Here is a 15360-nt window from a genome sequence, read left to right as displayed (position 1 = left end):
CAAACTCAATTGTGCCTGTCAAGCATCTTCAAAGGGTGTCCATAAAATGTCTAGAATTTAACAATCAGTCGCGAGTGGCATAAATCGATGCTAATGAAGCTTTAAAAAACACCAATTGCTTCAGTCTAAACAAGACGGGAGACTAATAAAAATGCGGTTATTTGTTGACATATTTGTATTTGTTATAGGAAACTGACTTTTGCTTGTATACAAATAGCATCCCACCCATCAGGTGTTAAAGGTCCTGTATTTTGCCAGACCAACTTTTCTAGTATTTGGGATCTAATATTGTCTCTATGTTCATATGACAACATTTTTCTGAAATGAAATTGACACTTTTACACAAAGTCCATGTTAAAGTCACTCTATGGAGGTTTAAAACAAAATACGGGACCTGTAAATTACGCAACCAAGTAAATCTTTTGCAATCTGATGATTTCTGAAAATGTGTGAGCGAGCCATTCTGAACTTCCGCTCGAGCCACTTTCAACCGACTCCCGGACTGCACTGTCTGAAACACGATCATACAGCAACACCCACACACCTAAGGGTGTGACACTGGCGCTATCATGACAAAAACAAAAGGTTAAGGACATTGGAGGCACAGATTAAAGTCAGCTATTAGCGTTAGCTTCTGAATTGCCCCCCGAATCAGATAGAAGCGGAACCTCACATGACCAAATCCACACTTAGCTGACTTCCTGTATTTTTTAAATGCCGGACTTGCTAAGATTTTGTTTTCTTTCTGGCTGGTGTCGTCGGACAAAAGCTAAATATATGCGTAACATTTATGTATCCAAATATGATAGGGTATCCTGTATGTTACCACAAACGAAGCCTCAACATTGAATATTGTAATCTTTGGTGGCTCTGTGGTGAACCGGGAGGAAGTGCTTCAACCCGTTTTGCCGAATGGGTTAGTAGATTACTTATACGGCAGATTGCAAAACCCCAGGCTTCGCCTACGATTGTCATGGTAATGAAAGCAGGACTCGCCATTGGCCCAGCAGTGTATGGGGCGAAGTTTAGAGTCGCATACCTGCATGAGACAGGGCAATCCCCTCAAAACAGGCTAATTTCAGCAAGACAAAAACTATGCTGTGTAAAGTGTCAAATGATTGGGGTATTTTGACAAAAGCACGTCACAGAAATGTTGTTAAGATACCATGGAAATGTTTTAAATTGTGACAAAAAAAATGGACTTCATGATTTCCAATGATTTGATTTTTTTTTTTTTTTTTCCAAATTAGAACGACTCAGCCATCTTACAGATAGTGTTCGACTACTGAGCTAGGTTGAAATTTGCACTCTGAAAAGTGCATCAGCAATTAGATTATAATAGCAAAATGTCTGTGGACTTGCCAGAGTGAAGTCAGCACTTGGTGGCAAGCCCCTCGTTCAACGGAATTTTCCCCACTTCGTTTACAGTGTGATTAGTGTGAGGAATACACCATACTGACAAGTTATGCTTCCAATTCTGTGTGGGAACAGTTTGGGGAAGGCCTTTTTCTGTTCCAGCATAGCTGTGGCGTGGCATTGACGCGGAGGAAATTCCCACAGCTACACACGCCAAATGTTTTCCACAAGAGTGGAAGCTGTTGTAAGTGCATGACGGAGACCGACTTCATGCTTTCCTGGTGTAATTACCAGATGTCCCATTATTTTTGTCCATTGACCATTATAGTGTAGTGGTGATTTGAGTAGTTTCCACTCATAAACTGGAGGAGGATATCTGCTTGATAGTTACAAATCATCACAAATTGCCGTTTGTGCTGTGTATAATTTTCTGTTTGCGCTTATTGGGCTGTGTAAGTGCATCGGAAAATGCAGTCAGGGCCAACACTATTAGAAGCACTGAACTACATTTACCCAACCTAAATACTAACATTTGTTCAATTAAATTGTATTAATCAGAAAATGGATGGATATTCCAAACCGCCTATTCTTTTCATTTCGTAGCATTTCTCTGCCACCACAGCAGGGTACCAGTGATGGCAGAGAGGAAAAATGTGATCAATATAATGGAACCACAAATTGTACTTTTTAAAAAAAATAAATAAAAAATTTGACATGACACAAGCCTAGTGATGAGGACAATATCACTAGAGCAACAAAAAGTTGACAATATTAATACACTGAATGTACACCATACATTCCCACGCCGCTTGGTATGCACATCTGTCTTGGCTGCTAAGTTGACAATAATAATACATTGCAAAATGAGCACGTGGCGGTTAATTTGTTTGTCTACTTGTGTGACAGCTATGAATGTTAAAATGTTACTCGTGACTGTACAACCAGTCAAAGTATTTATTTATTTTTTTATGTCGTCATTTTGACTCTGGAACATATCATCTCTATTTCTGTTACTTCCTGTGGGAAAAACAAAATGGAAGTCAACCAGCTTCCCGGAGCTTCATCTTACCAAAGTATGTTAGCCACCAGGCTTGGAAGTCACAGAGCGATCCCTCAGGGTGGGATTCACCCTATAAAGAATGGGGGGAAAACATTAAAGTGCAAAGGGGTGACTCATGAAAAATTGCGTGTTTTTATTTCAAAAAGCAAAAGAGAAACTGACCATGACATACGCTAGGCTGTCAAAGAAGGCGGCAACAGACAGGCTGAGAATCATCTTCTGTGACAAAATAAAAGACAAAATGAGTGTCATGCGCACGTCGGCCGTGGGACGCCCTGTCAACACCGCTTTCCAAAGACCAACCTGACTGAAGCTAATTACAACACAATGCTCGGGAAGCCGCGCGAGTTATCTGGCCCTCAAAATAGATGCACCAATTGGCAGAGGTAGAAAGGGGCTTCAGTCCCCGAGAATTTGGCAACGGACAAAAGGCCGACACAGGAAATGATGGCAGACAAAAGCAAAACAGGATATGCGGTCATTCTGAGCCACGTCGGAGGAGCGTCTCCTCATTTCCCCTCCGCCGCACGCTGAACTCATTTGGTTGCGTGATTACAATAATTGACAGCTTTGAGCAGGCTTCGCACGCACGGCTGGCGGAGGCCCAGCGGAGAGTGAGGTACGCAAATAAACACAATCTTTCATCGATACGCGTCCAACGGCGACCTTCGCCAAGGCTGCCGGATGGAGGTGGGGGAGGAAACAAGCTCAGCAGGGCCAGAGAGCACTAAAGACTATTGACTGACGGATAACCTTTGCAAAGGAGTTGGAGGTGGGGAAGGAAGAAGAAGAAGAGGAGGAGGAGGAGGAGGAGGCGGCGATGCGGTGACCTAGTCCGGCAGCAAGAGGATCCATTCTGAGCGTCCTGTTAAACTCATTCTACCTCAGATTACCAGAATGATTTTGGAGATCGACTCAACCTGACAAACCTGTTCCACGCACTTCACACAGAAACAAGGCAGCCCAACGCCTATGGCTGATAAAAGTGAACATAATACGTACAACCCCAATTCCGATGATGTTGGGACGTTGACTTAAACATAAATAAAAACAGAATACAATGATTTTGCAAATCATGCTCAACCTATATTTAATTGAATACACTACAAAGAAAATATATTTAATGTCCAAACTGATAAACTTGATTGTTTTGAGCAAATAATCATGAACTTAGAATTTGATGGCTGCAACACGTTCCAAAAAAGCTGGGACAGGCAGGTGGCAAAAAAAGAGTGAGAAAGTTGAGGAATGCTCATCAAACACCTGCCTGGAACATCCCACAGGTGAACAGGCTCATTGGGAACAGGTGGGTGCCATGATTGGGTAGAAAAGGAGTCACAAGCAAAGATGCGGCGAGGTTCACCTCTTTGTCAACAAGTGTGTGAGAAAATAGTCGAACTATATAACTATATAAACTATAAAAAAAATAGGAAACTATACAGTGGTACCAAAACTAACCTACGAACCTACCTAAAAGCTAACCAACGAACCTACGTGGCGGCCATGTTGGGAGGGTCGACGTTATGTGTGTATTACACTGCCCCCTGGTGGCCAAGATACGCACACCACAAGAAGCACAATGTTAATAGGCATTGAAGCATGAACTCATGATGCACAAACTGTTTAATTATTTCCATCCTATTTAACTATCTTATTACTGTATGTTTTTATAAGGGCCAGTACAATATTGCAGAGCACTATTTACTTTTTTTTAAATTAAAAACGTTTTTAAAAAATTGTTGGTGGGGCTGGAATGGATTAATGGCATTTCGATTCATTTTAACAGGAAAAGATGGTTTGGTCACAGAACAAATTAAACGTGCAAGTCAAGGCGGCAATGTGTAAGGAAACACAATGAATGCAATTAAACAAACGCACGCACGTCAAATTGGAAACGTTGCATTGAGGAGAGAGCGGAGGGGGCTGTGGGGACGGGGGGCTACAGGTCGTTATCGCGAAACAACCGCCAGTCAATTAACCCCACGCGTGTGATTAATCTCCTCATTTAACTGGGCTCAATCACACCCAAGGATTTGTCAGGACTAATTGAGCACATCTGCTGTGGCAACGACGGCAAACACAAACGTAAATAAGAAGACAGGCCACTTTACCTGCGCCAACGAGTGGTAGCGGCGAAGCAGCCAAATCACAAAGAGCATGAACATGCTGTGGAGAAAGGGGGAAGAAAAAAACAAAACAAAAGGGACAATGAATGCATTGGAGTCGGATAAACACACTATGGGTTAGACGCACCATGGCAACATGTTTAAAGAATGCTTTATGGAACACATTGTGAAGGTGAGACACTCCCCGACCAAAATATTAGGTACATCTGCGCATTACATTAGGAGCTGTATTAAAAAGATAGTAGATATTTTGGGCATCAAACAAACACTCATTTATAGCATCAACAAATGTAGTTTTTATTTTTATTTTTTAGTCAGATTATTTTAAAAAGCATAAAAATGTGGATATGTGCTATTCATTGGACAGCGACAGCGTCAATAACAAATAAAGTCAAACAAAGTATGCAACATGTCAACGCAAAGCATGTAGCTTCAAATTGTGTTTCTTAATCGTTGATTCCGACACACAAAGGACACACAGCTGTACCTAATGTTGTGGCTAGCGGGTGCATGGTTAAAATAAGGTTTTTTTTGTTTGTTTTTTTTTTAAGGTGATGAGCACGGATGGGGTTTGTTTATCTGTTCACCATGCTCAGCTATGAAGAGTTCCGCTGTAACTACCAAACTAAATAAAGGTCACCGAGAGGAATCATTGAGAGGTAATTTAAAGTAATATTCACCATCCCACCAATGAGAATGTTCCCGTGGCTCTTTTCACTGTTAATATCACCACCTGGAAATGAGAAGCAATTAGTTATTATGAGGCTCTTACTATAAATAAAGTGTGCAAGCTTGCGCTGTAAGTGATCGTAACCTCACAGGTTGCAAATGAGAAGGTTGTTTGTCCGTAGCAATAACTAGAGAATGCGCAACCAGATGAATTTAAGCAATCAGAGCAAGTTTCCGGTAAATACTAAATAGAAACTGTGTCCATGAACCTGTTTCTATCATGTCATCACAGGTCAACGTGTCAAGAAAGCTTTGATACTGCCCGCCTCAAATCCATCTGATCGTTTATGAATGTTGTTCATAATAACTAGAGAATGCACAATAAAACTTTATTTAACATTTGTGCCACATTTACATGCTAATCTGATCTATTCCAACATGTCATAAAACTCGCGCTGAGCCATGCAACCAACCTTCAATGGATCTGACCAATTAAGGATGTTTGTCCAAAACCGGAAAGCGCACACAGCAGTGAATTTCCTTCCCAACACTACACGCAAATTGTGTTCATGAACATATTTTTGACATCAACCCAAGAAGGCTGCGATAACACCTGCCTAAAACTGATACAATCAATTATGCAGGTTGTGTGTCCATAACAACTAGACACGGCACAATACGGTGAATTTCCTTCTATTCAAACAAGCAGAGCGTGTTCGTGCCACCTTCACATGCTTACGTGACCTATTTTAACCCGTCATAAAACTCAAGAGGGCTGTGCCATGCGACCTGCCTGCAACGATTAACAACGTCGTTTGTCTGTAACAAGTAGAGAATGCACAATGCGGCGACTTTAATTGTTAAAAACAAACACTGATTTTGAACTCGTGTCTATGAGCCTATTTCTACATCAAACTCAAGAAGGCTGCGGTGATACTATCCCGCTGAAAGTGATCTGATCAGTTGACCTGGCAAGGTCCCTTGTTCATAACAACAAGAGGATGCACAACAAACCCAAATAGTCATCCCACCCAAGCAGAATATTTAACATCGTCAACCTTTACATGTGTATGTGACTTATTTCAGCATGTCATAAAACTCAAGAGCGCTATGACATGCAATCAGAACTGCAACTGATCTGACCAATAAATATGGATGTTTGTGCATAACAACTAGGAAATGCACAATAAAAGGAATCAATGGATTCACGACAAACACTAAACAAAAATGGTGTCTATGAGCTTGTTTTCTGTCACGCCATAATACATAAGAATGCTATGATACTACCCGCCTGAAACTGATACCGTCAATTGATAAGGTTGTTTGTCCTTAACACCTAGAGGATGTAAAATAAATGCCATCACATTCAAGCAGAGCATGTTTGTGTCACATTTACATGCTTGTGTGACCTATTTCAACAAGTCATAAAACTCAAGAGCGCTGTCATGCCAGCGCCCCGCAAATTGATCTGACCAATTAAAAAGGGCGTTTGTGCATAACAACTACAGAATGCACAGTAGAAACAATTCCTTTCATGCAGGCAAACATGTTTACAGAAAACACGAAACGCAAACTGAGAGTAACCGTAACATGCTTACGTGGCCTATTTTGACAGGTCATTAGAAGCAGCTCCGAAACTGATCTGATAACGAGCCGGTGAGACGGACGGACAAGCATGTTTGACGTGCGAGCGCAGGAATGACGAGAATGAAAAATGTGCGCGTCGGGCCGGAAATGAAAGGCGCCGACGACGGTCTTGCATTTTTAAAGTGAGAATATCTGCATGATCACCTGTGCTACGTCGCTGATGCGGGCCTTTCCCACACAGCCGCTATCGTTCTATCTAACAATGCCGCGGCAGACGACGGAGGAAATAAGATGGCCGTTCACCCAAAATGAGCGTATTCCCGCTCTAACAAATGCACAGTCCTAATTAGCTGCTCTTCTCCACTCCGGACAAATAAATGCCTTTGTCAAATAGACACCCCAATTGGGTGGCAACTGTATCTCAGTTCATAAGCGCCATCTTTCACACGCGGACAAAAGTTAACTGTGAACTCTGTTGCTAACTAAAACAGGAGACACAACTAAAGCATGTAAACAGTCTCTCCGATTAATTAAGAGTGCATGATGCAAATGAGTTCCCTGTGGACTATTAAAGACGCTGTGAAGTGAAAGTAGCGACCTTAACGCAGATTCAAGTAGACGGAGGTCGCTCCACAATGTTGCGAGCGTCCATATTTATGTCTTATTTGTTTTTCCCGCATTTCCACAGATTTTTTTGCATTTCACTCCATTTTCTTTTTCCATACGTCATTTTTATTTTGTTTTAAACTCCACTTTCACTTTACATACACTAGTAGTCGAACTTAGTACCATTCTATCATAATTGTATAATTTTCCCAGATTGTAACAAATTGTTTGCAAAAAATGTTTGAATTGTTCATCCATCCAATTTCTATTGAACTTTTGTCCTCATTAGGATTGCAGGGAACTGGAACGAATCCCAGTTGACTCGGGCAAGAGACGGGTTACCCCCCCCGGGTTTCCCCCCCCCCCCTCTTACATTCACAACTATGGACAATTTAGAGAACAACCTGGCAAGCATCTTTTTGGAATATGAGAGGAAGCACGACAAGGGCATACAAACTCCACACAGGAAGGCCAAAGCTGAGATTCGAATGCTGAACCTCGGAACTGTGAGGCCGATGTGCTAACCATTAGCTACCTCTAATGGAATATTAATTACCGAGATGATACAAATGCCTAAGGCCGACAGATACTCTACAGTTGAGTAAACCAACACCCACAGATAACGTATGATTGAGTAAATATGCCTTTTGTGTTGTTTTTGAATGGCGAGACAATGAAAATGCCTCATCGGGTGTTTTGAGGGAGCAACCAGCTTAACCAGTTCGTTGATTCACCTGACGAGATTCGACGTGAGGCTCTCAGGACTAAATCTTTTGTTTACCCTCATTTCCCCCTTTCGCTGATAAATCATTAGCGTAGCTGTGGAAAACCAAATACTGTATCAGTGAATCTCTGCACTTTCAACCAGCTATAATGAGCACTTCTTGGTAATATAAGGGTCGATGTCTGCTCACGTTGCCCCCGTCTCTACCACTGGCTGAGTTCACGTTATCGTTTGGACCAGATAAGAAGTGATTAGCTCTTTCCACAATCTTGCCAAAACAAATAAATTGCTTCCAGCAAGCTTGGCTGGAGCTCACGTCCGGAGGAGGGGGGGCGAACATGTTGTCCCAGTGAAAGTTGAGCAGGTAACGCGCAGTACTAAATCAGCTATTAATATGCTACGGGAATGTCCCTATTGGTTCACGTGTGTGCTAGCAACCTCAACTAACCGTCGTTAGTGTTGCGTTGCCACTCATGTAGCTACTAACGAGCTAACTGTCAGAAACCCAACCGACGTGCGCTACTTACGCAGCGATAGTCCTCTGAATGCGTGTTAAAAAATACACAGCGGGAGTCGTTGACAGAGGACTTTATATTGGGGTTGTCCATTCCGCCTCGCTTGTCTTTATGGACCCCAAAAAAAAAAAAAAAAAAAAAAAAACAACAACAACAAAATCAGCCTGGATTTGTTTGAGTTTTTGGTTGTGCATCGCACGCTACTTCCTGGTCTACGGCACGCGCGAAAGGACGAAAAGACTAAAAATGCATGTTTGAAATCATGCATGTCTGTTACCGCACACGTAGTTCGGGGTTTCTTACAACTAGTGCAGAAGCACGCAGAGCCTGTCTATAAATAGAAGTGCTTTCCAAATTGAACATGATGCTTTTGTTTCAAGGGCCAGGTAGTTACGAGATGGCCAGCCTCTCTCATGCATTCCCTCTTCCACTCGCCATGGCGCAATCTCCACATGCCGACGATTGAAAAAAAACAAAAAAAAACAAGCCAGCTCATTTACAGTCAAATGCAGCAATGCGTGTGACCTTTGTCCGATGCGGTGGCATCTGTGAGTGGAAAACATTGAGAATCAGAGAAGACAATGAAATGTCACACACAGGGTGTGTCTGCTGGAAATGTCTAAGGGCTATTTGCCCCCCTTTTAGGGGTGCAACAACAACTACTGATGTTTGGGAAACGTGTTTGCATGTATGCTTTGCTATTTGATGTCTTGCATTAGTACTTCAAAGGCTGTGTACCTTTTTTTTCCTGACAGACTTCTTCCTGTCAGTCAAAATAGGATGTGTGTACCGGGGAGTTGAGTCTCTTCACATTACACTGACTTGGCGACGTCCATGGCTTTGTTGTTCTTTTGTTATGAATGTTGATTTTTGGCCTCTTCAGCCATCTTCTATTGAGTAGCGAGGACAGAGACATGTTTACCATTTTTTTCCCCCCCCCCCAGTGGGTAAGAATAAATTCCATTTCCTGTTTAACGGTGATCATCACTCTTGTCCAAACACACTTGTAGGGTTAATAGTTAAGGTGCTTTGGTTCCAATTTACAGGCGATGCTGAGTGACTGACAAGCCTTATTTAGAATGAATAAATGAAACACCACTACTAACAAGAAAGATGAAAAGAAAGATGCCCGGGATAAAAAGCTTGGAGAGATTAGACAATGGTGATCTGCACAACAGAACTCACAGGATGAACAAAAGGATCTGACGGAGATTGAAAGAAACCAATTAACTAAGTACAACAAGACTAATGGCACACAACAAAGACACAGGTTGGGTGAACACAAGGGATGGCAGGGAGTCGATTGGTTGGGGCACAGGGAGGCCAACGGGCGCGCTTAAACTGATGAGGAACGAGGTCAAACGCGGACACATGCCGGGAGAACGATAAGAGGCGGGGAGACGAGCCAAAAAGTGGATTTGAGTAAGACGACGGTGACTTTGGAATGGTCTGACTCAAGTCAAAGGAAGAGGTAGTCCTCCGAATAGTTGTGAAAAACCTCTCAAGTACGGAGCAAATGGTGAATAACATATGATTTAACTATTTTTAAAATCGAGCGTGAACGTCAAATTGGAAGAATTACAATGGAAATTTGCAAATCCAAATATTGCCCAACAATGTCCCTTTTTAAAACAATCTTTTTTTTTTCTTCATAAAAATAACAAACTAAGGCAAATTCAGCCACAAGAAAAACTCTTAAATGAACTTTTTTTTTTTTACACGTGTGAAACAGCACAATTGCTTTACCAGGCCGAGATTTACGTATTTGTTTACGTATAATTTGATTCCATTTAACTTCAACAGGTGGAAGGAATCACTCACATTTATCAGCAACACTGGCCTCTCTTTTATCATTCAGAAACAACATTAGTTCCGCCAACTTACATCTTTATCTACAGTCCTGCGCATACATTGCAGATTGCTTTGTCTCTAAGCTCTTTTAGAATGCGCGCAACTCTTTCAGCTTACAGCTACGGTAGGAACACCAACGGGTCTGATTGGTCAGAGGAATTCCAATTGGCGTTTACATGCTGTGATTGACGTGCTGGAGCGCTACATTTTGCAAAAGAAGCCAGCGCAATGTAGCTCAATGTAATCGAATCAAAGTAGCTTCTGTACATACTCAAAATGTAAAAAGTATGTTGCATTAAAACTCTTCTGAAAAGTACTATTTATCCAAAACATGACTTGAGTGAATGTAGCCCGTTATTGATGTACGAATAGATCACAGCAGAAAGGAACGATCAAAACGCCACAGCTTAGGTGGTCCGAGTTGTTGCCGCGTGAGGTGGCAAACCACTTTTAGCGTTCACAACGTGCAGACATTTTAGCAGGCACTCGTCCGGTCGGGCACGCTTTTTCATGGGTATAATTATGACATGAAAACGAGCGGGGTAATGATCCAGAGTCATTTCAAGCTGTCGGCGTGTTAACAATGAGCGCGATAAAAAAACATATTCTGACAGAAATGGAACGACAAAGTGGCTAACGACGCGGATAAGACGCCGCTGAATGGCTGTCATTTCAAGTGATTAATAATTCAAAGCAGCGGGGACTTCATCGACACAGTGCTCCCAAAAACAAAAACATGTTTCGATTTTGTCTGTTTGTCTGCCCCAAAAGATTTCTCAACTGTTTTATGATTTGTTCCCAACAATTTTCTCCCAGAGGAAATCAATTGTAACTAGAAAGAAGAAGTTCCCGGTTCAAACTGTCACCTTCCTAAAATCTTTACACAGCCAATGTTTTAAATAACATTTTAACAATCATAAGTGCAATTCAAAGAGGTTGATGGATGTCGTGAGGGAAGACATGATGGCAGTTGGTGTTGGAGAGGAGGATGCGGGAGTTTGGCTGACATGGAAAAGGATGACGCGCTGTGACATTTTGTCCGACATCATCCATGACGCTAACATCCTTTATGTGCTAACATCCTATCTTTGTGCTAAACTGTCTCTGCAGAATGTACATTGGTACTAACATCCAATCATCTGTAAACTTTGTGCTCAATTCGATGACTGCTAGTTGCTAGCATTCAATCTGTTGCATACTTTGTTAGCCAAATATGCATAGGCTAGTTCTGATCGTTCGCACTAACAATCGCTACATACTTTTTGAGTACAAATGCGAGTACTAACATCCAATGTTCTGCATAATTTGTGTTAAGCTTCTTGATTGCTAGTGCTAATATTCAATTTTCTGCAAACATTATGCTAAATTAGCTGAACGCAAGTACTGTGCTACCATTACAACCGCGCTATACTTTGTGCTAAGCCCAATTAGCCGAATGCAAGTACTAACATCCAAGCCGCTACATTGACTTTGATACTAGTATTGAATGTGCTGCATACTTTGTCCTGTGTGTAGGATAGTAAGATCCTTGCGCGAAATGAAGTGAAAATGCATCAGTATCGAAAATAGACTTGAGTTCATACAAAAGTTTATTTTGACATATCAAATATCAGTAGAAAAAGAGTGCAAACAAACGCATCTTTTAGGCACAGATCCAGTCAGATTGTTGACATACAAAGTGATCTCCTGGAATTCGTCATTGTTCTCAAAGCAGAACTATCAGCTGATTCCAGTTCATTGACCGAAGTGAGGCACGAGGAAGTCACTGGCTCTTTTTTTAAGCATCTGCCTCCTTCCTCTTTTTTTTTTTTAAGTCAAAAGACATCAGAGCGGAAATTGCATGGTCATACGCACACATTAACTATCTTCAAATGGGCGATTCACCCCACACATCCGCTCTGGTTGTTTGAAAGAAACATTCACGCCCTGAGGTAATAAATTACACAAATACAATTTTTAAATATGTTTCACCTGCCGATCAAAGTCAAAAGTCAACGCCCATTGAGTGCAAGAGGAATTGTTAAAGCATTGAGCGGTGTCGACTTTCAACACATCGGACAGTGCAAGAGACGTAAGTAGGAAGGCTGCCATCTTCTCCGCCATCGTCCATTGGTGGGTTCGTCGCCATTTTAAATTTCGCTTCAGCTAGTTCAAAGTAAAACTGTAGCAATACAGATGGGCCTTTCAGTGGTGCAAGTTTCAAAACCCTCCCCAAAACACAAAAGTTCCTAATCTAGAATAAGAAAGGCTCGTTTCATCCTTGCAATGTAGAGCGGGTCTTGCTTTTAGAGTCCGATGGACTGCTTGTAGCGCTTGGTGAGGGACTTGGCCTGCGTGGTGAGCTTGCTCAGGACCTCTTGGAGCCCGGCCAGGTGGTACTGGAACTGCTTCTGCAGGTCCTCGTCGTCCTCCTCCTCGTCGTCGTCGTCCTCGTCTTCCGACGAAGCCGAGCACAGCGAGGAGGCGCAGGAGGCCGACGAGGCCGACGAGGCCGTGGAGTTGGCGCGGCTGAGCCGGGGCGGCGTCTCCTTGTCCGCCGGCGAGACCCTCAAGCCCCACTCCATGTCCCGCCGGATGGACTTGAGCAGCTGGTAGTAGCTGTACATGTCCGCGTCGCCCTCGTCCGCCTCCGGCTTGTCGTCGCCCAGCGGCACGTCCCGCAGCAGGCTGGGCACCATGACCGTCTGGTCCATGTTGTTCACGGCCCCGAGGAAGCTGTTCATGGCGTTGAACAGGGAGTTCTTCTGGGCGGGCGTCTCGGGGAGCTGTCGCATCATTTTCGCGGCGGTTAATTTCCGGGTTGTGAATCCGACGAAGGCGCGCTGTCGGCCTGGCACGGTTGCTTTGCCGCTTGGCTTTCTGTGCCCCGCTTTAAATAGATACGGCAGGTGCTCCACGGCTCGACCTGTTTGTCCGGTACTTCGGCTTCGAGCGGAACAGGAGCCGGGTTGACCGCAAATAGCACCCGGCAGTGAGGGGCGCCGAAGGTGACAACGAGCTGTTCAAATAAACAAATACAAAGTACGAGGCTATCCGATGATGATGATGATAATAATAATAATAATAATAATAAGGGCTCACGTCGCTTAGGTTTTATGTTCCAAAGTGAACTTAGCTTGAAGTGTCCCGACTCTACATTAATTGCGTCACCTTAGTCCGCATTCTCGAAACATGGCGCATGCTTACGCGGGAGACGTGCCAAGCGACTCATGAATATTCATGAAGTAGGGCCATCAGGCCACCCGCTATGCGGAATCCTCTCCGACCAATCATACGCCACGACTCCGCTAGCAAGGCGGGATAAATAGACGGAGAACCAATGACGGGACGCTCCCGTATGCAAAACAACGGCACGTGTGTTGGAGTTTCTCCACTAGCGTGTAGAAAGTTCTATTTGTCATGCTAAAACAATAAGACAAAAAAAAGTTTCTAAAACAAGACGCTGAATCATGTAATGTAGTCATTTCGCAAAAATCTTATGGCGTAATTTGTGTTCATGATTTTGTTCAAACAGCCCACTCAAATTCCAGGAATATAATAGAAGGGTGGGGCAAGGAACACTGCTGACATTTTGGTGGGGGTACAGATAAAGGTGTAATTTGCGTTTTTCTGTTTTACATTTTCAGGGTGTGCCTGCTTCTGGGCCTAAATCAGCTGGGATGGTGTCCAACTGGCACATGCTCCCTCATAGAAACATAGAAAATGGATGGATAATGTATGAATCGGAGCAACCAAAAACATTAAAAGTGATTTTTCCAGCCTTGGCAGAGGTCTGCGCTGTGGTTGAACCACGAGTCGACTTCACTACTCTGCTTGAGGTTGACTAATCGCTAATCACGTGTTTTTTTGCATCTCGTCTTCCAATCCGGCCAATTTACAGAGGACTTTCGACCCAGCAGTCTACCGCCGTCGCCGGACTGTGACGCACTGTGAGGCTGCCAAACGTCTGGCCTCAAGCGCGCCACAGTCTGCAAATGCCCGCGTGGGTCCGACAGTATGAAAATAAGACGGTTGTGGGTTAGCAGAGCGGTTAGCCGCGCTAGTTTCAGCTAATCCAATCGCGCCTAGTCTGAGAAGGTTCATACCAGCGAGACCTCGGGACTGGCGACGAGGAACAAGGGCAGCGGCGCAAAGAGAAACTCTATATTTGTCTTCGAAATGTTATGTAATGCGTAGACAATTGTGTGCTTTATTCAACTGCTTTCATTCTAGAAGTTGTATGATACAACATTGCAACGTGACGCTGACGTCAGTGTATGCGGCTGAATGGATGCTACAAGTGTGAGACATTCATACAAATTGCTGTCATTCCTAAACCGTTGGCCTGATTTGGATGTAAATAGCTCGAAATTAAAGATGAAAGTTGGTCGTTTCATTTGAAGCCATTTCAGAGCCAAAAAGTTGAGAACTGTGGCGACCTCCCAGTATTTATGTAACTGTTTCAATAAATTGTCCCAGTTTGGATGCCTGCCATTCTTGCCGGCCTTGGCGGAGGTCTGTGCTCTATCGACTCTGTGCCGTTTGAGTTCATTTCATCTATCCAGCGCGTGCGTTTAAGGAGCACGATACGAGCAGTCAATTGCGCAATGGAGCCTGAAAGTTGTGTTTTCACTTGGGGGTCGATTGGGCCCGGGAAGGTTGGGCAAATTACGGGCCGTGGCCCCGTGCGCGACCCTCGAGAGCATTTGAAATGGCCCTTGATAGGAAAATACAACCCCAATTCCAATGAAGTTGGGACGTTGTGTTAAACATAAATACAAACAGAACACAATGATTTGCAAATCATGTTCAGCCTATATTTAATTGAATACACTACAAAGACAAGATATTTCATGTTCAAACTGATAAACTTGATTGTTTTTAGCA

The 15360-nt window shown here is 43.2% G+C and overlaps 2 protein-coding genes across 5 annotated transcripts in view; both read right to left on the bottom strand.

Moving 5' to 3' along the window:
• The window catches only part of si:dkey-100n23.5, a 75004-nt gene extending 65987 nt beyond the window's left edge, over nucleotides 1-9017 (bottom strand). Inside the window, exons 1-5 of one of the 4 annotated variants that reach the window (XM_061791682.1) lie at nucleotides 8656-9017; nucleotides 5223-5275; nucleotides 4528-4582; nucleotides 2579-2635; nucleotides 2426-2486 (exon numbers count right to left, since the gene is read on the bottom strand). In XM_061791682.1, the coding sequence (XP_061647666.1) occupies nucleotides 2426-2486; nucleotides 2579-2635; nucleotides 4528-4582; nucleotides 5223-5275; nucleotides 8656-8736 (307 nt within the window). In that variant the 5' untranslated portion in view covers nucleotides 8737-9017. Of the gene's footprint in view, nucleotides 1-2425; nucleotides 2487-2578; nucleotides 2636-4527; nucleotides 4583-5222; nucleotides 5276-8138; nucleotides 8332-8655 lie in introns of those variants that run through there. The other 3 variants (XM_061791679.1, XM_061791678.1, XM_061791680.1) reach the window with 3 other exon arrangements.
• Nucleotides 9018-12065: 3048 nt separating this feature from the next.
• mid1ip1a (MID1 interacting protein 1a) lies at nucleotides 12066-13663 on the bottom strand. The gene has a single exon (XM_061792909.1). The coding sequence runs from the start codon at nucleotides 13269-13271 to the stop codon at nucleotides 12780-12782; it is 492 nt and encodes a 163-aa protein (XP_061648893.1). The 5' UTR covers nucleotides 13272-13663; the 3' UTR covers nucleotides 12066-12779.
• Between the last annotated feature and the right edge of the window lie 1697 nt (nucleotides 13664-15360).

This window comes from Phyllopteryx taeniolatus, chromosome 12 (assembly GCF_024500385.1).
Source record: "Phyllopteryx taeniolatus isolate TA_2022b chromosome 12, UOR_Ptae_1.2, whole genome shotgun sequence".
Classification (NCBI taxonomy): domain Eukaryota; kingdom Metazoa; phylum Chordata; class Actinopteri; order Syngnathiformes; family Syngnathidae; genus Phyllopteryx; species Phyllopteryx taeniolatus.
Note: the sequence above shows the minus strand (reverse complement) of the source record. Positions and strands in the feature narration are given on the sequence as shown.